This window comes from Delphinapterus leucas, chromosome 3, assembly GCF_059928025.1.
Source record: "Delphinapterus leucas isolate spDelLeu-1000000601 "Yukka" chromosome 3, BTC_Dleu_Yukka2, whole genome shotgun sequence".
Classification (NCBI taxonomy): Eukaryota; Metazoa; Chordata; class Mammalia; order Artiodactyla; family Monodontidae; genus Delphinapterus; species Delphinapterus leucas.
Window position 1 is genome coordinate 120,497,895 of NC_143131.1, and position 24,498 is coordinate 120,522,392.

Here is a 24,498-nt window from a genome sequence, read left to right on the forward strand (position 1 = left end):
ATCCAGCGTACCCCAGGAGGCCCCCATGTCTTCTGCCCACTCATTTGAACAAAGGACCTTGCATTCAATATCACGTTCTACTCTGTCTACTGATACTCGTTTAGTAGATTTGCCAGTTTGAATACTCCAATACAATTCTCCCTTGAGGAAAAAGGTGAAATTGAGGCAATAACAATTATTTAAGATACTAAGAACTATGATTTTAAAACACAATACCTATATATATGCGTTGGAGAGAGAGGCTACAGATTACACACACAGACATACATACATACATACACAGAGACCCCAAAGTGTGACGATAGCCATTATCAGGTGGCAAGGTTACAGGTGATTTTTGTTTTCTTTTCCATAGTTCCCCAATTTTTTTTACAAGTAGCATATATTATTTGTGTAGAGACATTTTTATTTTAAAAATTCATTAAAAATACTGTATATACCTCTTGCTGCAATCTAGAGGTTAACACCCTGAGTCACTGCTAAAAGTACCTCGCTAAAGTATAAAATTTGAAAATTTCTCAGTAGGGAGCAATAACTGACCTTAAGATTCAAAATGGTACCCATGAGAGAGGTAATAGCTAAGGAATGAGGCTTCCAATCTCTTAGCATAGAAACAAAACTGTTTTCTTCTATGACCACTTTTCTTCATCTGATGCTCACTTCTTTGTGTCTTCTGTCAACAGACTCTCAGTTTAGTAAAGTAAATCTACGTTTGCATCCCAGCTCCACAGTTTGTTAACAATGGGACCTCGGCCAAGCCATTTATAATCTTTGTGCCTCCGTCTGTTGGTCTGCAAACTAATAGGCTTATAATGAGGATTAGATGAAATAATGCACGTAAGCGCATGACAGCACAAGCAATAAAGGCCGGTTATTATCATTATCCCATTGGCTGGTCCAAACCATCTTTTCTAACTGTTTTGCAGAGAATATTTTTCTGATTTATCTGGGCTCTGTAATCTCAAGCATGTACTCAGAACTGTGACCTTACAGAATGGCCCCAGGAACACCAAAAAAGAAAAAAAAAGAGGAAAGCTCAAAACATAGTTCCTACTTACCTGCTGGCAATAGGCTTTTTTCCCCACAGAGCCTCGAAGTCTTCGGTTGAGCAGCAAACTTCACTCATTAAGGAAGTGCCTGAGAGCCTGGCTGTGGCTCCAGTGCCTGCTCACTTCAGTTAAGTCAGTGCTTCTTTAAGCTGTTCCTTTTGGTTTTTCTGACTCAGTATCTTAGGTCATTCTGAGACAGCCTTCTGCCCCCCATCTTCCCCACTTCTACCTATTGTCCTGGACATTTGTCATCCTTTTTGACTGCCCAGCATCTAAAGCCCTGTCCTGTATTCGAGGGATACCCCGCCAGACACACACACAGGTCTTGGTCTGGCTGGACCCTTCTTGCAGTGTGATTCAGTCCTACCACACCTTCCCAGTGATTCTGTGGGCAACCCCAGCTTCTCCAAATTCTCTTTCTGTTTACTAGCAGTCAAAGTCATTTTTGGTTGCTTACAATTAAGGAACTTAGCCAGCTCCTGATTCTCCTATGTTGACATAAATTCTTCAGCTGTTAGTTCCCCAAACTCTCTGAGCTTCCCATCGTCATATTCTCTATTACATTCTCCTGGTTATGACATTTTATTGGAATCACCTGCTTATTCTCCCCTAGACTTAGCTCTCTGAAGACAAGAACTAAAGCCATGTAGATCACTGCAGTAGCTCTCTCATGGAACAGAGTGCCTGGCACATAGTAGGTCTTCCACAAATGCCAAATGAATAAACAAGTAACCACCCAGGAGGGGACCAGAGCAACCACAGTAGTTCCACTTGGAGAACCAGTTAACTTGCCAACTTTCTGATAACCTGGCACCATTCCTAGCCTGATTCCGGGAGAAACCAGATTTCCTTTAGGCTTTGGCAAGGAAGAGGATATTCCAGCAGCATCCTGAGTGGGAGGGTGAGATGTTGGCTGCATCCTATAGTGGGTGAGTAATCCCCCAGGCAGCGCTTAGCTTTCAACCCTGGCTTATAATGCGGTCATCTCCTGAAGCTCCCAGCTTAAAATGGAAAGTGGCGTTACTCATGGCGAAGAGCAGACAATAAAAAAACATTGAGGTGGGGCCTGACACAATGGAGTGAGTATTCCCTGATGACGGATGAGAGCATCTCTGCTCCGAGGGCTCACGGACCCGACAGACAGCTCAGTCGTGGCAGGGCTTTTGAAGTACACCTCCAAATTAGCTCATCACCCAGCTCCTCACTCTTGGGGATGTTGGAAGACATTGCGTTTCCTAGCCTACACCAGGCATGGCGAGAGGAAATGCCCCTGAATCAATATCAGAAGGTGATAGAGAGCAGCAGTTATGAATTGAGGCTTTGACGTCCAACAGAGCTGGGCCTGAGTCCTAGCTCTTCTAGTTGCTAGCTCTGTGACCTCAAGTGAATTTCTTAACCTCTCTGATTTTTACATCCCTCATCTGTAAAATGGGTTAAATGGTAGTACCTACTACAAGGTCATGAGAAAAGTAAGTCAGACAGTCTGTATAAAACCCTTATCACAGTGCCTGGCTTGTAACCAACAGTCAGTAGGTGATGGCTGCTGGCATTGAGAATGTTTTTCTTTTACCGTCTTCCTCCAGCAGCTCCGTTACTGCCCCATCCTTTATGTTTTGTTTTGTTTTTGCGGTACACGGGCCTCTCACTCTTGTGGCCTCTCCCATTGCGGAGCACAGGCTCCGGACGCACAGGCTCAGCGGCCATGGCTCATGGGCCCAGCCGCTCCATGGCATGTGGGATCCTCCCAGACCAGGGCACGAACCTGTGTCCCCTGCATCGGCAGGCGGACTCTCAACCACTGCGCCACTAGGGAAGCCCCCCATCCTTTATGTTTTTATTCTCTTTCCATCTCACTCGACCTCCATACCCTTGCTCCTTCAGGAGGCCTCCTTTACCTCTCACACCCTTCTGAGCTGAGGCCACTGCCCAGCCTCCCTCCGTGGTCACTCCTCTCCATTTCTAGCTCGTCTTTCTCTCACTTTTCTCAGTGTCTGTCAGCTTGTGTGCCAAGATCCAATGTCTGACCTGTTATGGTCTCTTCCCCACTTCAGAATCCATGACGTGGCACACGGTGATGCAAAGGGCACTGGAATAAATCAATCTGATTTTAGTGACACCTCATGGGCAGATTGGGCCTGAAGTCATAAAATGGTCAGGGCCCAACACCCGTTTCCAGTGCCCCAGCATGATGAACGTGTATCCACAGAAAGCAGAGTGGACCAAAGTCCAGTCTTATCACAGCTGGGCCTGGAGCAGCAGTGGTGACGATTACAAATGCAGTATTTTTCTTAGGAAAGACCGTACCACCAGCTTTTCTAATAATAGGCTTCTTTAGTGAGTTCATAAATTAGATTCAGATTTTTTTAAGGCGTACACTCTTGGCCTAAGCAGGTTACGTGCATTACTGTTGAGAGATAAACAATGATGTACATGTGCCAAGACTCTTAGCATTGTACTAGGTAGTTCCGTACCAATGATCTGGGGAGTCGGCAAGCATCAGTTCCTTCAGGGTTAAGAAAACCTCCCACCTTTGATCTCCAATGACTAGATTAACCACAGGCTATCATCCCAGGGCGTGTCCTAATCATTTATTTATTCAGCACGTTTAATGAACAGCCTTTTATGTGCTGGGCACATTTCTGGATGTCACTGGCAGATACAGTACAAGACTCGGATGCAAGCCCCGCCCTCCAGGAACTTACGCCCAGCATGGGAGGTAAATACACACAAATGGGGGGGAGAAAGTGACGAATGCTACAAACGAGGTATCACGTTTTAATGAGAGTTCCCGGGAGACACAAATCACACGAATGACAGAGATATTAGGAAGGAGATATATATATATATATATATTCTTTTTCAGATTCTTTTCCATTACAGGTTATTGCAGGATACTGTATATAGTTCCCTGTGCTATACAGTAGGACCTTGCTGTTTGTCTGTTTTCTATATAGTAGTGTGTATCTGTTAATCCCAAACTCCTAATTTATCCTCCCCCACCCCTGCCTTTCCCCCTTTGATAACCATAGGTTTGTTTTCTGTGTCTGTGTCTGGGAAACAGTATACTTTGAATTAAGGATGGCTCATATATAATGAGCTCATGGGGAAGGGGTAAGGCTGGAAAGGTAATTTATAGCCAGATCTTATAATCCACTTCCTGCTCAACATCTCTACTTGGATGTCCAATAATTATCTTAAACTTAAGATGGTCTAGACAGAACTGTTGGTTCTCCCCACCCAATTCCCCAGCTTTTTTTCCTCAGGTATTTAAAAATCTCCCTAAGTGTCCCTAAAAAGGAACAGTTGTTGTTTCTCTGTCCTTCACCTAGCCCCATTCAGTTCATCAGCCAGCTCTATCTCCAAAATATATCCTCAGTCCAGCCTCTTCTGTTGTCTCCACTATGTTCCAATCCACCATCATTTCTTACCTGCTTCCTTGTTTCATTTCTTGCCCTCATATAGCAGCTTGCTTAAGTCAGATCTTATCCCCTTGCTTGCTGAGAACCTCCCAGCATCCGCTTCCCGTTGCTCTATCCATGGGAAGACCATGTCCTCCAGGCTCATGATGAGGCTCCAGCCTCTTCCCAGCCTCACCCTCTCCTCTCCTCCCTTGCTCCTCCCTTGCTCCTCCCTGCTCCATTCACACCACTGGCTCTTCTTGTCTTCCTTGAGCTCACCAAGCATGGACCTGCCGTAGCGTCTTTGCATTTACTGATCCCTCTGTCTGAAACACTGTTCGCTCAGCCTGAAGTGCTCCTCTTTCCTTAGACCTTTGCTTGTCCACCTTCTCATGGCTCGTATCTCAGCTCGGATGTCACCTCTGCAGGTCACCCCTGACCAGCCTAACTAAAGTAGCCCCTTCTCAGTTTTCCTCTACCTCAGAACTCCATTTTTTCCTTTATAGCACTTACCTGAAATGCTCTCCAGTATTTGTTTTTCTCTTTTGTCACCATCACTTCTACTAACTTGTAAGCTCCATAAGACTTCGTCTTATTTACCACTGTCTCTTTAGTCCTTAGCACAGTCCCAAGCAAGTGCTCAGTAGTCATTTACAAATGCAGGTGCCTACACCAGACACCCAGAAATTCTGATTCATTTGTCTGGGTTGGGGCCAGGCAAAAGAGGAGTTAATTGGCTTGAGTTTTTTTTTTTATCGTATGCATAGTTTTAACTGTGTTATACCTAGTACAATTCCCAGGTGGTTCTGATTTTTAGACGGAGTTAAGAACCCCTGACCTAGAGAATGGAAATCTCTTTTGCTACTCAAAATGGGGTCCTTGGATCAGTATCACCCAGGTACTTGTTAGAAATGCAGATTGTCAGGCTTTACCCCAGCCTTAGAGAATCAGAATCTGTTTAACAAGACGCCCCGGCTGACTTGTATGCGTGTTAAATTTGAGAAGCACCTACCTAGCAGAAATACAGAATTCCTGAGGAGTAAGTGCTTTGAATTTGGCAGGTCGAATTTGCTCTGTCTGCAGGACAGGGAGATGGGTGTATCCCTCAGACAGTTGGAAATGTGGTTCTGAGGTCACGGAAAGCGAACCCAAAAGGAAGTAAGCATCCTCACTAAAATGGTTTTTGAGGGTCAGAGTGTGGGGCGTGGCGAGGTCATGAGTGGCAAGAAGAGAAGACGAAAGCACTGGTGGACCGTGGGGGCAGCCCTGGTATGGGTGTGGGAGAAGGAGAGCCGCGATGAGGAAGTGGGGAAAGAAAGAGACGGATGGAGAATGATGGCACACGTCAGGGCAGGAGGCGAGGTCAGGAATGGGGTGACCCGAAGCATCAGATTCTGCAGAAGAGTCAAGAGACATAGAGACCAAGAAGTGGCCATGGAGTTCTTTTCCCACAGATGGATGGATGGAGAAACCAAGTGAGGGGAGGAGAGGCTTGAGTCAATGGTGAGCGGTTGGAAGCAGTGAGTCCACGCCACCCGCCCAGGAAGGACTGTGGTCACGCCAAGAGGAGAATTGTGCCTTGAAGGAGTAGGAATGGAGAGAAGCTTTTCTCAAATGAGAGACCTGGGAATGTTTGTCAAGAAGAAATGTTCAGGGAGAGGGATTGAATAGATTGGAGATTAAAAGAGAATTTAATTGATGAGACTGGGTCCTGGAGGAGGTAGGAGAGAATCACATTAGACTTTGTATGCTTGTTAACACATAGACTGACCTAGACGGGTACAAAATAAACATCCGGCTGCCTTCAGGGAAGGAAACTGGGTGACTAGGGAGGCAGGGTAGCTTTCTTTTTTATTTAAGAAAAACAAACAAAAATAATTAAACACCTGTGTGTGCTCTACCCAGATTTAACAAATGTTAACATTTTCTCAAATTTACTTTAGATTTTTTTTATATGAAGGAAATAATTGCAGGAGAATGTAGTTACTAGTTCAAAAATAAAAGATAATTTTTGATACCCACTGGGAAAAAAAAGAAATAAACCATTAGAGAGAAAGTTGAAGTTCCTCGTTTCCCTTTTTCTGAACATTTTTGTCCTCCCTCCTCTGAGGCAGCCACTATTATAACTTGTGTGTGTGAGAGAGAGAGAGAGAGAGAGAGAGAGTCTAATGCCCGTAAACGGTGCACTTTGTATAGTTCTACGATTTGCATTTATTCACGCAACGTTATATCTGAGATCTATCCATTTTGATACCTTTTATCTGTAATGTTTAACAACAAATATCATATAAGTAAATTCTAGAAGTAAGTTCTGATCTTACAGGTAGCCTTTACCGTATTTGCATATATTCTCCAGGGATGGCCATTTACGTTACTTTTAGTTTTCCACTGTTATCCAGATTCCTGCCATGAACACCCTAGCACATGGAGAGATGTACTTATAACCAGCTACTCTTTTAAGGTTTCTAAATTTTTTTAACCACATGCATTTTTAAGTAGTGTTGCAAATAAGAAACATTGGTTTTCTTAAAAAATTTCTCAGTATGATCCAGAGAGCACCCAAATCAGAATTACATGGCCCTTTTGTTATAAAATGCAAATTCCTGGGTCCACATCAGACCTACTGGGTCCACATTATAATGAGCCTCCCCAAGTGATTCTTAGGCATCCTCTAGTTTGGGAAGCACCCAGTAGACAGCTCATTCCTCTGAGAGGAGATGGGGGTGGGGGAGGGCAGGGGCAGATAGATGGTGGAGGAAGGGTGCTCTTGGGGAGGGATGGAGAGTAACATTGATCAGCAGCTCCCCTGTGCCAGGCTATGTGCTAGGGCTTGACATTTAAAGTAGGAGGGAGAGGGGATCCATGGGGATTTATCAAGATGAAATGTCCAAAAGGTTCAAGAGGCCAGGAAATGTGAGTATTGCAGTTAAATACAGTCTGTGGAGTCCACTACTTAGTTAGTGGCTGTGTGCCCTTGGGAAGTCACCTAAACCTCTCTGAGCTTCAGTTGCTCCATCTGCAAAATGACAGTAGTAGTACTACATACCTAAAAGGAGAAGATCAAATGACGTAAGGCACATAACCTGCTCGGAACTTGACACTACTTACGTGGCTAATAAATGATGACGGTGGTGGCAAGAAGGATGCTTATGGCTGTGATTGTTCAATCCCCTTTATAGTCAATACATATATTTTATAGTTTGGCTCGTAACCTCATTATTTGAAACTCTAACGGTGGTTGATAGTAGCTGGGTATTGCTTTAATATCTCATTATGGACAGAGATCTTAAATATATAGCCCCCCGTCACTCTATTATTCTCATGGAAGAATATGATCAATACCTGTAATCGGCTACAAGGTGCAGGCTCTAGAAATGTGTTACAGTGGAGAATGGGGAGTTCTTGTGTTGTTGGAGGTGAGGGCCTGAGTCGGAGGGGAAACATTTCAAACTGTGAGTATAGATATATCGCTTACACACACGCTCATTCCAGCATGCAAACACCCAAATGATTCCCCCAGGAGCTGAGTGTGTGTTAACAAGGGGAGGTGGTAACGCAGCCGCATCCATGTCTCCATCCCGTGAACCTTTCGGGCAGGGCCACTGGCTCAGAGAGGCAAGCGTTGGGGATCCCCTCTGTAGACCAAGGAACACATAGAGATAACACAGAGGTGCCCGCTGTCCTTCCTGCTGAGCCTCAGCCCGCCTCTTCCCTGTGCCCTGCTTCAGCCCAGAGGAGCTCGAATCTACCACCACAGCCGAGGAAAGCGGGCGAGACCCCTGGCTCTGAGTCTCAGCTCCCGAGAGCTGTGTCACTTAACCTTTTTTTCTTTTAATTAATAGACTTTTTTTTTTTAGAGCAGTTTTAGGTTTATAGCAAAATTAAGAGGAAGGTGCAGAGATGTCCCATGTGTCCCCTCCAGCACACAAGCAAGCCTCCTCCACTGTCAGCATCCCCCCCCCCAGACAGGTACATCTGTTACAATTGATTGACCTACCCTGACATATTAGAGTCACCCCAAACCCATAGTCTACATTAGAAGTCACTCTCGGTAGTGTACATTCTGTGAGTTGGGACAAATGTATAATGACATGTATCCACCGTCGTAGTATCAGAATAAATTCACGCTCCTAAAAATTCTGTGTTCCACCTGTTCATCCCTACCTTCCTCCCCCTGAAACCTTGGCAGCCACTGATCTTTTTACTGCCTCCGTAGTTTTGCCTTTTCCAGAATGCCGTGTAGTTGGAATCATACAGGATGTAGCCTTTTGTCACATTGGCTTCTTTCTCAGTAATATACATTAAGGTTCCTCCATGTCTTCTCATGGCTTGATGGCTCGTTTCTTTTTAGCTCTGAATGATACTTCATCGTGTGGACACCCAGCCCTTTTTCAGCCTCCGTTTCCTGGGCTGTCATAAGGGGTGATGGGTAGCATAGCCCAAGGGAATTCATAATGATGATAAGCATGAAGGTTGAAGTGCTCAGTTCCAGGCTCTCTGCGCTACCTCATCTAGTCCTTCCTGAACCCTATGACACAGGTATTATGAACACTCCCGTTTTACAGATGAAGAAGCTAAAGCCCAGGGAGGTTAAGTCACTGCTCAAGGCCACAGATCCAGGAAAGCATTGGTCTATTATTCGAACCCAGACATTCTGACTTCAGGTGTTAGTATTGGTGCTGTGACCTCCCTGGAAAGTTCTTAACAGTGTTTGACACGTAGTGAAAACATGCTAATGTTACCTCTTATTATTGTAAATATTTCTGATGCAGAGCCACTTAAATGGTCAGGTTGCAATTCTTTTTTTTTTTTTTTTTTAATAAATTTATTTATTTTGGGCTGTGTTGGGTCTTCGTTGCTGCGCAGGGGCTTCCTCTAGTTGTGGCGAGCGGGGGCTACTCTTCGTTGCGGTGCGCGGGCTTCTCATTGCGGTGGACTCTCTTGTTGCGGAGCACGGGCTCTAGGCACGCGGACTTCAGTAGTTGTGGCACACGGGCTCCAGAGCACAGGCTCAGTACTTGTGGTGCACGGGTTTAGTTGCTCCACGTCATGTGGGATCTTCCCGGACCAGGGCTCAAACCCTTGTCCTCTGCATTGGGAGGCGGATTCTTAACCACTGTGCCACCAGAGAAGTCCCTGCAGTTCCTTTCTAATGAGACATACAAAGCACTGAGATATTCGGAAATTCCCTAGTGCCATGCTGCCAAGGGGTTACAGAACTGGGATGAAAAGCCGTGGGTACAGGAGGCTCCAGGTTGCTCTGAAGAGAGCGCTAATTGATTTGTTAGCGCATGTTTACTGAGAGCAGTTACAGGATAGGTATCCCATTCCACGCTACAACAGCCCATTTCAGGAAACAGGTGCCCAGGAGCCCAGCCCTGCTCTGCCTGCTCCTCTGAAGCTCCTTCCACGTTTCCCGTCGCGCCCTACATCCCTTCTCCCCATCTCAGCCCGGGGGCCGACATCTGCAGCCCGGGCACGTGTCAGAGCGCAGAAGCAGCCCGGGAGCGCTGGGGTCTGTCCCCAGGTGTGGGTGCCTTGGCAGCCAGCACAGCCCTTCGTCATCACTCTGGTCACAGTACAAGCCGGTCCGCAGGCAGGCAGCCTCGGCCTGGGCACACCTGCTCTCACTCCCTGTCCCCTCCACTTCCTTCTGCCCTGCATTTCCAGACAGAGTCAAAAATGGGTTCACATCAAGTGCGATTTGTCTTCTTTCAGTGTAATTTTCTATTTACAGACAGCCTGCTCTCGGGAGGCACTGTCGTCCTTCCTCTGTCTCGGTTTTTTTCTAGGTAGTTGGGGATAAACTCTTGGTGGTTGTTTTTGAGCCCTGTGGTCAACAGTCCAGCTGGTCATTCATTCAGAATGTCTCCAGAAAGCCAGCGGTCACCCTTATAGGAGTCTTTGCTGATTTCTGTGGCCTCTGAGACCTCTATGGAACTGTGCCCATGTGGCTAGTGTGAAGTGTTAAAAAGAAATGCCTGACCTGGGCCAGCAGGGTCCTCGTCCCCAGGCTCATCCTGGGGAGGTGATGAGGATGATAATTACAACATTATAACAGCAGCTGATACAGGCACTCCTCGAAGTGCTAAAAGGGATTCCCTCATTCCTTCGAGGTATATGCTGCTCTGATCCCCTTTACACAGATGAGGAGATAAGCACACAGAAGTGAAGGCCATGGCTGACCAGGGGATGCCTGGGATCCAGCCCTGCAGACCTCTTGGCCCAGCCACCCTACCATCTCCCTCCAGCCCTGTGTTCTAGCCACACCAGCTTTGGTTTGGTCCCTTGGATACACTATGTGATCTCCTGCCACGGGTCCTTTGCACATGCTTTCCCACGCAGGACCACCGTTCCCTCCACTCTACAGCTAATTCACCCTGAACCATCTTTCACATCTCAATTGCGACTTCTTCAAGGATGTCCTACTCAGCCTTCCCTGACCACATGTCCCATTAAAGCTCCGATGGTGCCGCCTGCCTCTCCTCGATGGCGCTGGTCAAAGTTTAAACTCTACTTTTAATTGTGCAATTTTCCAATTAATGTCTGGCTCTCCCCCCAGACCATAACTCCATGAGAGGCTTAAAAGTGCTGCCTTGTACATAATTCTATCATTGCACCTACCATGCTGGACTGAAATGATTTGTTTATTCATCTGTCTCATCCCTTGGTCTGTGAATTTCCTGAGGGCAACGTTCAGGTCTTTTGCTAACACAGTGCTCGGCTCAATAAATATTTGGTGAGTTGAATTGAATGAACTGGGTTTAATTAAACAGTGTAACTTGGGAAAGGGCACCTGAAAGTTCAGAACTTTGGTTGGAGCGAGCCCACAAAATGCAGTCGTTCAGAATCACCCCTTGGAAATCTGGAGCGATTTTAGAGAGAAGGTTAGCTTTTTTAAAAAGCCAAGTTCACTTATCATTTGGATAGCAGACTAGAAGGATCCATGACTTTCCTAAAGAAGCATCGTATTGCGGTTACAAATCTAAGAGAAGTGAGGACGAAGGGATGTCTGCCTCTCCGAGGTTCATCTGAAGTTTAGTAAAAGTCAGAGCATAAATAACTAGTGGAATCTCATTGGAAGTTGTGTTGGGATTTGGTGCCTTAAGCACTCGGCCTTGCGTCATTTCCCTATCTCTCCTGGAAGACCTTGCTGGCTCACTCCCCAGTGCTGTTATTGTTGTCTTTGACTCTGTAAACGTTGTGGTCTGGTTGCAAGGGAGCACTCCCCTCTTTGGGGCTGGTCCTTTCCAGGACCTGATGCCGCTCAGTCTGGCAAATGGGCCCCAGGTCTTCCTTGAAGGAGAAAGAAAGGGGGCTTCTCTTCTGCCCAGAGGATGAGCGGGGCAGGGGGCAAGTCGCTGGTTAGAGGCTGGTGCTGACCCAGCAGGGTTCAGGAAGAAAGTGCCAGGTAACTGTGGGCTCCCACATCCAAACGGGGGCCGGCCTCAGCTCTGGCCACCCTGGCTCCAAGGAAAACAGGCAGTTTTTTCAGAAGAGCTGTTTCCTTTCATCCTAGCCCCTCCTTCTTGTCATAACAGATTATGAGCATGTTCTTTGGCGGATTGAGTAGCCCCTTTAAAGAAGCTAGAAGCCATTTCTGAGTTGAGAGGATTAACCTAGTTATAAATGTAGTAGCTGCAGCACATGATAGATTAACAGGTACTTTGAAAGAACTTTATTGAGGCTCCAGTAACCCATTATGATGCTCATAGATTTTCAGCTGTTTTGCAGTAAAAACACATGAGGGATTAAAGTGACACGATCCTCCTCTTGTCCCCCATTGTGAACACCCCTGGCATGTAGTAGGTGCTTGGCAGTATTTGTTAAAGGAATAGGGGAAATATGAGGCTGACCTAAGGTTCTGACAACTTTCTGGAATGAGACAAAAACCCACAGTCTTAAACAGACTTTGCTCAAATGCGTTGGGTAATGACACATACAACTGTTTGACGTTCTCCGTGGGTTTCTAGACCTAGTTCCCGCTTATCCAAAATTATGAATTTATGCCCGACAGTTAACAAACGTACGAGGAATCCCAGTGACTTAACTCAGATCTAAGGAGGGTATTTTTTTTAAAAAAAAAAGTCACCAAGGAATCATTCTTAAGAGGAGGCAGAGTCCTGTGTAACCTGAAAATGTAGCACAAATATTGAAAAAGAACATCTTGGGGTTTCAGTGGCTAAGGCAGAAGAAACTCAAAGATGTGTTGAAGCTAGAATTGGAGCCGCTTTGCAAACTGAAAATCGGACTTGTCCTGCCTTTGGTGGGCTGGGCCCAGGCTGGTGCAGTGGAGCCCAGGTCCAGAAGAGGGCGCTCTGAGCTAAGTGTGCCGACTGCAGCCGGGAAATCAGGGTCCCTGAAAGAGGCTGTTTATGCTTCACCTTGTTTGTCCTGCCTGTTTTTGTGTTCTCTGTAGGAATGAGAGAGGGTTTTCCCTCCTCTGTGCCAAAGAATGATCTTCTGCAAATATAATTAAACTGATGATTTCACAGATCAAATACCAAATCCTAGGCGTTTAATTTTGTTTAAAAAAATTTTTAATAGCCTTCAACCTTTGGTCTCCCTGAAATACGTGATCAAGTTTCTCACATTGTGGCTCTTTTAACGTATTTCACTGGGCCCTCGGGAATCAGTATCTTCTTCAAATATTGACTCTAGTCCTAGAAGGTGGATGTTCAAACCAAGAAGAGTAGAGTGTTATTTTCTCTGAAAGTTATTTGTATTTGTCCCATCTTTATCAGGTTAATGAAGGCGTTACCTATGAATAAGTAGCACCCTACTCACAGCATCCTGATTAAAAAGAAAGCTGTATAGTCATCAGATTGGGATACATTGAAGCCTTGTTTTCAATTGTATAAGCTTCCTTGGAAACAAACCTTCTTCCCTGCATTTTTTTATACCCAGGCCCTGAGGAAGAAGCAGACAAATTGAACAAGTCCTTTGAGGAAGCCGCACACTGTGTGCGGACTCTGTGACCAGTGAGTCCAATATTAAGAGTTTGTCTTATGGAGGGACTCCCCCCAGGGCCCAGAGATCAATGTATGAGGTTCACAGCTGCACTGTTTGCCACAGAAAGAGCTTGGAAACCATGTTGCATGAGTAGTGAAATGATAAATTATACAGCCAAGCAAATCCCAGGCAGGTGGGAAAAAAAAAAAAGAGAGAGAGCTGGACATAAAATATATGAACCTAGATAAGTGGGGAAGAGAAAGCTCTAGAACAATATGTGTGGAATTATCCTGTAACTGATTTTTAAAATTACATGTGCCTGTGTAGATACATAGATAGAAACCTGAAAAAATGATTACCTCTGGGGAGTGGGATGGAGTCGGTGGAAATACATCGCAGGTATTTTTCTAATATAAAGAGAAAACAATAACGCTTGTAAAGCCCTCCGAAAAGAGGGCAAGAATGCTGTGCTCTCAGCCTTTCCTTTCAGCCCCAAACTTGCTAACTGTCTTCCACCTAAAGGCTCCTTCCCACCGTCCCTGGGGCCTTTCTGCTCCCTCATCACTATCAGCTTTCCCCACGGCCGAGCTCCCCCCCGACGTCACTGCCTCCACCCCTTCTCACTCATCCCCAGCCCTCTGGAGTCCTCCTTCCACCAAAACTGCCCTTGGAAAAGCTTGCCCATGAGGTTCTCCAAAACTGGGCTTGCAGACTGGTGACCCATGAGCCAGAGGTGGCCGGAGGCTGTGTGGTTTGCTGGAGCCGCACTTTGGTCGTAGTTGCTCTTAATCGATTCAACATGTGCCAGTTGGGAGATTTCACTTGGACCCAGCGCCGTCTGCCCTCGCTTTAACCATCAGAAGATCTGACCCATTGCACGCACCTTCAGGCTGAGGGGCAGCCTGACCCAGGGTGTCCGCTGTTTCCTCTTATGGACTCTTCTACCCCCATGGGCAGTAGAGCTTTCAGTCCCATTCCAGGCAATTCTCCTCTGTCTGGTTTCGACAGTTGCACTGGCTTCCAGGTCCTCTTTAACTGTACTTGCTCGGCGTCTTGCCCTGGCTTCTTGTCCATTAGCCCCGCTTTGACGTCCAGCATCCCTCAGGGGTCTGTCTGAGCTGTCCTCTCTCAACCATGTGCGTGCTGTCGTCCTCTCCCTGCGTGTCCTTGTCTGCCTCAGCTTCCACCTGTGTCTCCAAAATCCCACACTGCCTCTGCCTTAATGAATGACAGTACAGTGGTTACAGAATAACCCAGACTCTACAGACCTTGGTCATACCCGCTTTCCCTCGCTACCCACAGGCATCTCCTAATGATTTGACCTAAATATTCCTTACACGTTCGTTCCTTTCCTTCAGTACCATCAGTGTCTTGGGTCGGGCCAGCAGAATCTTGACTCCTATCCAAGGCGATTGCCTCTCATTTTTCTCTCTGTAGCTTATTCCTGTTACCTCACCCACAACACCTCCAGCCTTGTCCTCCCAAACCACAGATCTGATCATGCTTCATCCTCACTCAGATACCCTCTGCTCATTCTTCACTGCCTGCAGGCCAAAGCCCAAACTTCTTAGCTTGGCATTCAAGACCTTTTATGATCTGGTTCCAATCTTTATTCATTCAGGCAACAAACCAAGCACCAAACAACAAACCAAGTATGTCAGGCCTTGGAGATACTTTTGTGAAAAAGGGAATATTGTCCCTGTCCTTATGGGACCACATTGTACCTGGGACTTCACAGATAATACACACACCCGCACACATGAATTAAAGGACAAAGACAGAAGAATTCAGTCTCAAGGAACCAAGGCAGAGAATAAAGGGTAAATCCAACTCTAGAATCGTCAGGCAAGACTCCTTGAGGAGGTAACATTTAAGCTGAGACCTGAAGGAAGAGAATGTGCAGAGATCTGGGGGTAGCTCACCAGGCAAAGCCCCTCCTTCTCATGCCTGCCTCTCTTCACTCCTTTTTTTTTTTTTTAAATCTGTTCTGTACTCCATGCCTGCTGAACCACCATCTGCACCTGTATACACTGTACTCTGGGGGTGCTTCTGCCCCAACTGTGAACTTCTCAAAGGAAGGAACTTCCTTGTTCATTTGGGTCCCTGGTGCTTTGTACATACTAGGCTCAATAATTGTGAGATGAAAAAGTGGATGGATCAGTGGATGGGTGGGTGGGCGGGTGGATGGACAGATGGGTGGAAACACACATGCTTTGAGATGAGCTGGGTGTAGTGTCTTTTGGGTATAGTTACATAACCAACAAAGCTGAGGCCTTGAGTTTGCTGGAGTTGCCTTGTGCTGGGGGAAGAGTCGCTGAAAAGAATTCTCACTCAGTTTGGCTACTTGTCATTTTTCTATTTAACCATCCTTATTGTTGTGAAATGGGCAAGTATTTTTTTTTTTTTACAAATACGAAACAATAACATCAAAATTTTTTTCTTTAATAAACAGCTCTTGCTTCAATTCTAAGGGGAATTTTTAGATAGAAAAATAAGAGGCCGTATACCCGGTGGCCCAGTCCCTGGCCTCTGCAGCCAGGTCACTGTGTTCAAATACTGATCCAAACAGCCACAGAAGATCCTGGGAAACCTCAGCAAGCCCCCAGTTTCTTTACCTATAAAGCATAACTAATAAGAGTCCCTACTTTCACAGTGTTGCTGGGAGGATTCGGTGACATGTGTAAGTGTTAGCACAGCACCTGAAACAAAGGGAGGGCTCAAAAAAATGGGAGGAGCCGCAGTTAGAGGAGAGATGTTTTCTCAGCCTGGCCCATCCACATGCCTCTAAAAGCTTCTCAAAGCTTCCTAGGTAAACATGGCAAAGGACGTGCACTCGGAGCTGTTTTTCTGGTTCTGGTGGAGAGTTGCCCAGACGGTCCTTGACTCCAGAAGGGACCGCTGGAAGTGGCCACAGACACAGCCACAAGCAGACTTAGGTTGGATTCCACCCACATCCTGTGCCCACTGCCCATGTGGGCCTGGCTCACTGCTGAGCGAAGCAGCTCACCAGTTTTGTCACCAGTTTTGTCACACAACGTGACTGGAGCTGCTTTTCATTTGTCTGTGGCCTGGACTTCCTCCCAAGACCTCACCTGTTAGGTAGCTGAAGAGCGGCATCAGTCTCATCCAGTACAAGAAGCTAAAAGGTCCTGTTGGGTGATGCTCCGCCCCCTAGAGTGTCCCCCATCTTTGGCCACCCTCCCTGCTCCTCTCGGAAACATCGTCTAGCTATAAGGGGAGCAGAGGTCACTCAGCCTCTCACTGGAAGAGTCAAGACCCTCACTCAGGGGCCTTTGGGGCCCAAGGTCTAGGTGTGGAGCCCTCTTCCTGTTCTGTTACTGCCCACCCGCGGCCTTCACGGCTCAAGTTGAGGCCCTGGTCTCTCTTGGCTTGGTCAGGACCCAGGGCGGCTCCCCTGGCTGACTAGCTCTTACCGGCCAATGGGCCCTTCTGGGTCTCTGCCTCGCAGCCTAGGAGGTCTGTCCCTAGCGCTGCTACAGGTCACCACACAATGGCCTCTGACCCTCATCTCAGCATCTGTATCGCACAGGAACAGCAGGACATCTGGAGTACAGACTACGCCCACTTGCCATGGGCTCAGGCCTGTCCACCCTCTCAGTTCTCCAGGCCTCCCCATGTTGCAGGGCCAGGGTTACCCCCGGCTCACTGGGATGTTGCCAAAGACACAGCCACCTCCACCCCCTACACACACACACACAGTCATATCATCTTCAAGGCTGACCCCCTGTGGCAGGTGGGCATCCCCTTACACGGTGGTAGAAGCTCCACCGTCTGTCTGCCAGGCCCAGCCCTTGCTATGTTAAAAGGGAGCTCAAGCAATTTCTCAAATCTTCTGTCTACAAATCTTGGCAGCTGAGCCGACTGCCCTCTTTATTTGGCGTTCCCATTTCCTTCCCTGGCTCCAGGTGACGGGGCTCCTGACCTAGCCTCCGGGAAGGGAGGCTCCAAATGGAACATGGTTTAAAGGCAGCAGGATGGGGTAAGGGGGATCAAGATACATTGCTTCACTTTTGCAAAATATTCTCCCTCATCCAAGTCCTCTTCCAGGCCTGCCGTAGCTCATGGAGCCGGTGTCCTTCAAGGCACTTTTCTTTGCTCCATTCTTAGTTATGTTCATTCAGCAACGTTACTGAGCACCTGTGACATGCACGCACTGTGCTGGGAATCAAATCAGTGGCTGCCTCGCAAACATAATACAGATCTTCTCATCTCCATGTGAAAAGACGCTCAACGTCATTAGCCTTCAGGGACACGCGGATCAAAACCACGGTGAGATACCATTCACGTCTACTAGGATAGCTATAATCAAAAGATGGATAATAACAAGTGTTGCCAAGGATGTGGGGAAATTGGAGCCCCTGTACGTTGCTGGTGGGAATGTAAAGTTGGTGAGCTGCTCTGGAAAACAGTTTGACAGTTCCTCAAATGGTTATCCATAGGGTTACCATATGACCCAACAATCCCACCCCTAAGGATATACCCAAGATAAATGAAAACATGTTCGTACAAAAACGCACGTATTAATGTTCAGAGTAGCATTGTTTATAATAGCCAAAAGGTGGAAATAACCCAGATGTCCATCAAATCGTGAATGAATGGATAAACAAAATGTGGTATATCCATACAGTGGAGTGTATTATTTGGCTATAAAAAGGAGTGAAGTACTGATAAAATGCTGCAACATAGATGAACCTTGAAAACAATATGCTAGTGAAAGAGGCTGGTCACAGACACTGTATATTACACAATTCATTTATGTGAAATGTCCAGAATTGGCAAGTCTGTAGAAACAGAAAGTGGATTTGTGGTTGCCAGGGGCTGGGAGAGGAGGGACTGGGGAGTGATGGCTTAATCGGTGTGCGGGTTTTAGCACAATGAAAATGCCCTGAAATTAGATAGTGGCAGTATTTACACAACTCTGTCATTATAGTAAAATGCATTGAATTGTACACTTTAAATGGGTGAATTGTATGGTATGTAAATTACATCTCAATAAAGCTGTTAAAAAACGTCCTCATCTCTTTCTCTAACTGACTCTCCCTTTCCCAGTTTCTTAGCTCTCCCAGGGCGAGCATGAATTCAACTTGCGGTCGTTTCAAGACTTTCTCCAACATGCTTATTATTATTAGAGTCCAGTATTTGGTGGCTAGACTCCAATTTAATGATTTTTAAACCATCCTTTTCCATTAGAAGTGAAGCTTCAAGAGAGCAGGGACTCTTGTTCATGCTTAATACTGGGCCTGGCACATGGTAGGGTACCACAGAGATGTGTCGAATGAACAGATGCTTCGTGGCGCTCACATCCTAAATGGATGTAGAAGCCCAGCAGTGGCTGTGAGTCGTTCATTCCCTCAGCACATATTTACTGTGTCCTCTTGATGCATGGATGGAGTGAATGTATGAAGCAGACAGGTCTCTGCCCTGGGGGAACTCAGAGCAAAGGAAACCTGTACTGAGCAGGGTTAGCACTTTAATCAAACATGAAAACAAATGATATTGAACCTTCAGTAAAAGTTTACATAGATGGAAAGTGGAAATTTTGTTGAACTGGGGCTTTGTGGGAAGTTAGGCTGAGTTGAGACAGTCATGCAGAAAAGAAGAGAGATTCTGAAGGACAGGGGCTGCGTGAGAAGAAGCTTAATCAGGAAAAAAAAGAACATGGGCATTTCCCACTAGAATGATTTTGCCATTAGGAGACGTGTCCAAGTTGTGATTTTAATTTCTCATTGAAGTGGGGAGCAGTATTGAGAAAGTACCCTCCTTCATTTCCAGTGTCGGGAAAGCTCTGAGAAGAGATGTGCAGGGAAAGAGTGACTCAGTGGCCCAGAGGGGAGGGAACAAAGGGTGTTTCAAAGAGATGGAGAAGATTTCTTGAAAGCACAATTGCCTCCTTCACTATGGAAAGTCATGGGAAGGACAGCCAAGGGGTCACGACAGTGGGCAAGCAGATATATGATGATACACAGCTGGGAAACCAAGAGGCCATCTTGTAGCTACACAGCCCACGGTGGGTGATAGAGGTCTTGGCATCAAAAATTGAAACAAAGAAAGTTGTCCGTTTGGTTTTTTCCACACATACTACCTCCTCATTCCACATCTCTTTTCCCCATGTGTTCATTTTGACACACAGGGATTCTAGAAAGCCTTAAATGAGAAGGAGGTATGAAACGGGGCTAGGAAGTGATTAAGATGTGAATAAGGCTCTTGAACAAGGCAGGGTCAGGCCAAAGAGTTAGGACACTTGAAAAGATGGGAGGAGGCAAGGAAGATGTGGGAAGAATAAAGTTCAGGGTCAAGGATGATGTTGCAAAATCTGGCACAAATCACCAACTGGAGTTTGGGAAAAAGGAGAGATGGGTCAGAGAAAGACCCGGGACTGAAGAGGTTTATGAACTAGGCGAAGGAAGGACAGAGCTGCAAGATCTTCTTAAATGGGTCACCTGACCTGGCAACCAGAGGATGACGCATCCCCAGAGTGCAGGGGGAGCTTGAGACTTGGAGTAAATCCAGGCATAGATGAGCCTGTGAAGATGAGCGAGACAAGGTTTTCTTTTCTCTTGAAGTCTGTGCCTCTGTTGTGTTTTTGGTTTGCTTAGCTGGCTGCCCACCAGAAGGAACAAATGACAAAGATGGCCCATCTCCTTCAGAGGCAGTGTTGCCTGACGGTTAGGGACAGGGATTTGGGGCACAGGAGATTGCCAAGGACACATCCAGGCTCTCCAGCTCCATAGTGCTGTGTCACTGACCATGACACAGCCTCTGCTGTGTTCTCCTCTCTAACAGCAGGGGTGAGAAGAAAGGGCTATTTGTTGGCTTGAAGTAAGATAGCAGAGGCAAGGCTTTTAGCACATCATGGCACTTAGAACATTTCCCCAAGCCTCAGATGCAGTTTTCTTTTGGTATTTTAACATCTCTAATATTAGGATATGCATTGATTTCTTAGTGGTACCTAAAATGATGGCATATCTTACAACTTATGGTGCCTTAGGTTTGATACAGAAGGAGCCATCCAGTAAGTGACAGTGGAGGTGTTTTGTGGCTGTTCTACCCGGGCTAGATTTGTGGCTGTGTCCACATCCTGGGTTTCCTTCTCTCTGGGCTGATGGAGCCTTTTCCCTGGGGGACAGGAACCTGGACCCTGGAGCTAGCCCTGCAGAAGGCAAGCCTTGTCTTGGCTGCTACTGGACGTGAGACCGAAGCTAAACAGTGTCACGTCTCTGAACCTCAGTTTCCTCTGCTCTACAGGGGGGATAACAATATTACCTACACTCATAGGGATATTGTGAGGATAAGACGAGATAAGGGTATATAAAGTGCTTTCTTAGCACAGTGCTACACTGTATCCATGTTAGATGATGTTACAAATAAATAATGTTACCTTATATAACAAGATTACATCTTGTTGGAAGTATCCATGTTGTTATTATTATTCCTGAGTTACCTCAGGAGCCCCACCACAAGCATCCATCTCAGACTCTCAGTGGGAAGAGATCTCAGAACCCAAGTCAGGCCTCATGCTCTGGGACTGTGGCTGGGACTGTAGCCTCCCACCATCTCACCTTGGACCCCTCCCCCTTCCCTCTGCCTCCCTCAGGACTCTGGACACATGACTTCAGGAACTGTTTTTCTTGGGAAGAGGGCTGGCTCGCTCCCCCTTGGAAAAGGCATCCCAAACCCTGGCTGGGGTTTTCTCAAGCAATTAATGACCCAGGACCTCCCCCAACAAGGCTCTTCTCTGTCGCTTCATCTTCCCGTCTCCTCTTGTGCCCTTGCTCACTTCACCGAGCTATCTGCCTCTGTCCTTGCTGGCATCCTGTGCCCGAAATGTAAATAGCGTGTTTTTCTCCAAGCTTCTTACCTCTACCTAATGAGTCTTATGTATCAGAATCAATCAAGCTTTATATTTTTAACATTAGTAACTCACACACCCAGAGCCTCCCCATGTCTTCAGATCCCCCCTTGGTCTCGCCCATCCAGAGCTCTCCGTGGTCCTGAGAGCATCATACAGCCTTCCTCTTCAAGTGCCACAAATGAGCTTTTCTCAGGGGACGCTGCAGAGCCTCTCGGGTAGACAGACTTGGCTAATCCCTTTCTTTAAAAAAAAAAAAATTAACTAGTTAATTAATTTTTGTCTGCCTTGGGTCTTTGTTGCTGCACGCGGGCTTTCTCTAGTTGTGGCAAGCGGGGGCTACTCTTCAATGTAGTGTGCAGGCTTCTCATTGCGGTGGCTTCTCTTGTTGCAGAGCACTGGCTCTAGGTGCGTGGGCTGCAGTAGTTGTGGCACACGGGCTTAGTTGCTCTGCGGCATGTGGTATCTTCCCAGACCAGGGCTTGAACCCGTGCCCCCTGCATTGGCAGGCCGATTCTTAACCACTGTGCCACCAGGGAAGCCCGACTAATCCCTTTCTTGAGCCCTAATCTTTCTCATCATTTCGTGAGCACAGAAGATGGAGCTAATGCCTTTTCCCCAGGTTGGCTCTCTGGCAAGCCTTTCTCTTTTGTGATGAGACACGGTCCCCCACCCCACCCAACCCCCACCAACCCCTGCCCTGCAATCTGCCTTGTTCTGCCTTTTATAATTGGCCTGCCTTGCTGCACCTTGGCTGGGGGGATTCCGTGTAACACAAGCCGCTCTAGTGCGGCATGGCATCTGATAAAAGTCTCAGGCTTTGTCAGTGAAACAGCCGCTGCCTCCCTGTCAAGGTCACTTTCAGAGGACTGGATCTGGAGCAGCATCGTGGGCCTACCCCTCAGCGAAGCTTGGTATTAGGAGTCTTCACTGCATTTGTAACAGAGTGACTCTCGTGGTCTGAGTGTGTTCAAAAGGTCCCAGCTCCTCAAAGCTTGTTTCTGCCCACTTAAAAATCTTCAGGATGGCGGGTAATGTGCTGGAGGGTGTGGGATGGAAGATTTCACAAAATGCAGCAGCAGCAACGTGGCATGGTTGAGTCAGAAAGTAGAAAGCATGGCATGTTAGACGAGATTCCCCACATTTACTTGTTTACTAGTCTGTCTGCCTGTCGGTACATGCTCTGACTTGTTCAGAGAAGGGCATATGGCATTTAAGCCAAGATACGGAGCCCAGAGTGGTGCATTAAGATGTCTACAGGTTAGTAAGACGAGCGGACTCAAGGCTAGTGAAGATGCAAAGCGAGAGGAGGCCCCCTGGAGCCCCTCCCAGGCCCTTGCGGGGAGAGGCCGTAGGAAGGCAGGAGTGATGCTCTCCCACTACTGAATGTCCCACGCTGCAAATCTTTTCTTCTGGGGGCGGCTCTGAAAGGTCAAAGTGCCTGATGCTCTCAGGCTTTGGAGGCTGAGGCTCCATTCCTGCAGGCTCTCGGGGGCGAGCTCCTGCCTCATTTATCACAGAAACGAATGGAGTGGGCACCCGGATGGCTTGGTGGCGGCTGCGTCTTCAGCCCTCTGGGAAAGCTGCCCTATTCCGTTCCCAGCCTTCCTGTCCCAGCTCTCCCCTCTGGCCTCGCTCCCAGGACGTGGGATGCCAAGCAGTGCCCGCCCGCCCACCCGCCCGCCCTGCTCACAAAGGCAGGTCTGTCTGGAGCTGAGCAGGGCGGGCCCACGGGGAGGACTGGCGCTCCACACCATGCCCTGTCCTTAAGGAAATGGACAGATCTAGTCCAGTGTCAGGGAGAGGGTATTCCCCTCATGAAATACCTCCTCTCAGACTCAGTAGAGAGGCCGCGGATATGTGAAAGGAAAGTGCTTTGGATGCCTGGACCAACAAGGGCTGTGAATGCAGCCTGTCGCCACCCAAATCCAATCAGATTAAATCCTCCTGGATTCGGTAAGCCTCCATCTAATCCTTTGCCCCTGAATCAGTCAAAAATATTTAGCTTTGCTCTGAAAACTGGCTCCATTTCCTAGTTAACACATGTAAGAGGAGACACGGCCACTAAACATCCCGCATTTGCCCAGCGATTGTGATTTGCCGGATCACCTTGAGGAGACTGCTCTTGGCTTCACTGTCCCCATTCACTTAATTGAGCCACACCTACTAAGGGCCTATTAAGCACAGGGACCTGACAAGACACAACGAGGGAATAAAGGTGGAGTTGAGGTCAAAGGCATGAGCTCTGAAGTCTGGCTTCCTGGGTTTAAATCCAGAGAGTCAATTCACCTCTCTGAGCATCAGTTACTTGACCTGTAAAGTGAGGCCAGTGATAGCACCCACCCCACACGTTCATCATGAGGGTGCAAGGAGGTAATGCAGGTAAAAGCACTTAGCACAGCGCCTGGCACATCTAAAGCATCTCATAGTTTTAGCTATTATTTTGTTGTTCGATTGTTCAAGATAAATAAGACAAGTTCCCTGTCCTTGATGGAGGATGAGAAGCTGAATCGTAAGCAAGACAGACTGTGATAAATGCTGTGATGAAGGTGCCAAAGGCTGGAGGGAGAAGTGGTCCAGGAGGATTTAGTGGAAGCTGTGGCAGAGGAACGGGATAGCTTGAACAAAGCCCTGGGCATGGGCAGGTAGAGGTGGTCTGGTCTCAGCCTGAGTGACTGGTGCCGTTGTGGGGGCAGGCGGGTGCGTGCAGGATGCGCAGGACCGTGCATCTAGTTTGGAGTCACACCATCAAGGACCCCCTAATGATGCCGTCCTAAAGAGTGTAGACTTTTATCTGCAAGCAGTGGGGAACCAGTGGAGAATTTTGAGAAGGGAATTGGGAAGATGCTTCTGGTAACATTTTATAGGAAAATCTTGGTGGGGGTGGGGGAGGGCTGGGCAGAGGCAGAGCAGAGGCTGAAGGGCACTTGCTGTGTCTTTCCATCTCAGAAAAATTCATCAGTCTTCAAGTCCTTGCTTTTTTTTTTTCCCCTGTGGTACGTGGGCCTCTCACTGTTGTGGCCCCTCCTGTTGCGGAGCACAGGCTCCGGATGCGCAGGCTCAGCGGCCATGCCTCACGGGCCCAGCCGCTCTGCAGCATGTGGGATCTTCCCAGACTGGGGCACGAACCCGTGTCCCCTGCATCGGCAGGCGGACTCTCAACCACTGCGCCACCAGGGAAGCCCTTCAAGTCCTTGCTTAATCTTCATCTTCTTTACTTGACTGCAAG

General features: G+C 47.3%; 1 protein-coding gene across 6 annotated transcripts in view; it reads right to left on the bottom strand.

Annotated features, from left to right (window-relative positions):
- The window catches only part of FGF1 (fibroblast growth factor 1), a 97,136-nt gene that overhangs the window by 48,279 nt on the left and 24,359 nt on the right, over positions 1-24,498 (bottom strand). Inside the window, exons 1-2 of one of the 6 annotated variants that reach the window (XM_089909430.1) lie at positions 14,283-22,942; positions 1,059-13,806 (exon numbers count right to left, since the gene is read on the bottom strand). The exons of 2 other annotated variants lie outside the window; for them this stretch is intronic. In XM_089909430.1, coding sequence (XP_089765556.1) covers positions 1,059-1,126 — 68 coding nt within the window. In that variant the 5' untranslated portion in view covers positions 1,127-13,806; positions 14,283-22,942. Of the gene's footprint in view, positions 1-1,058; positions 22,943-24,498 lie in introns of those variants that run through there. 3 more of the 6 variants (XM_022589994.3, XM_089909432.1, XM_089909429.1) reach the window with 3 other exon arrangements.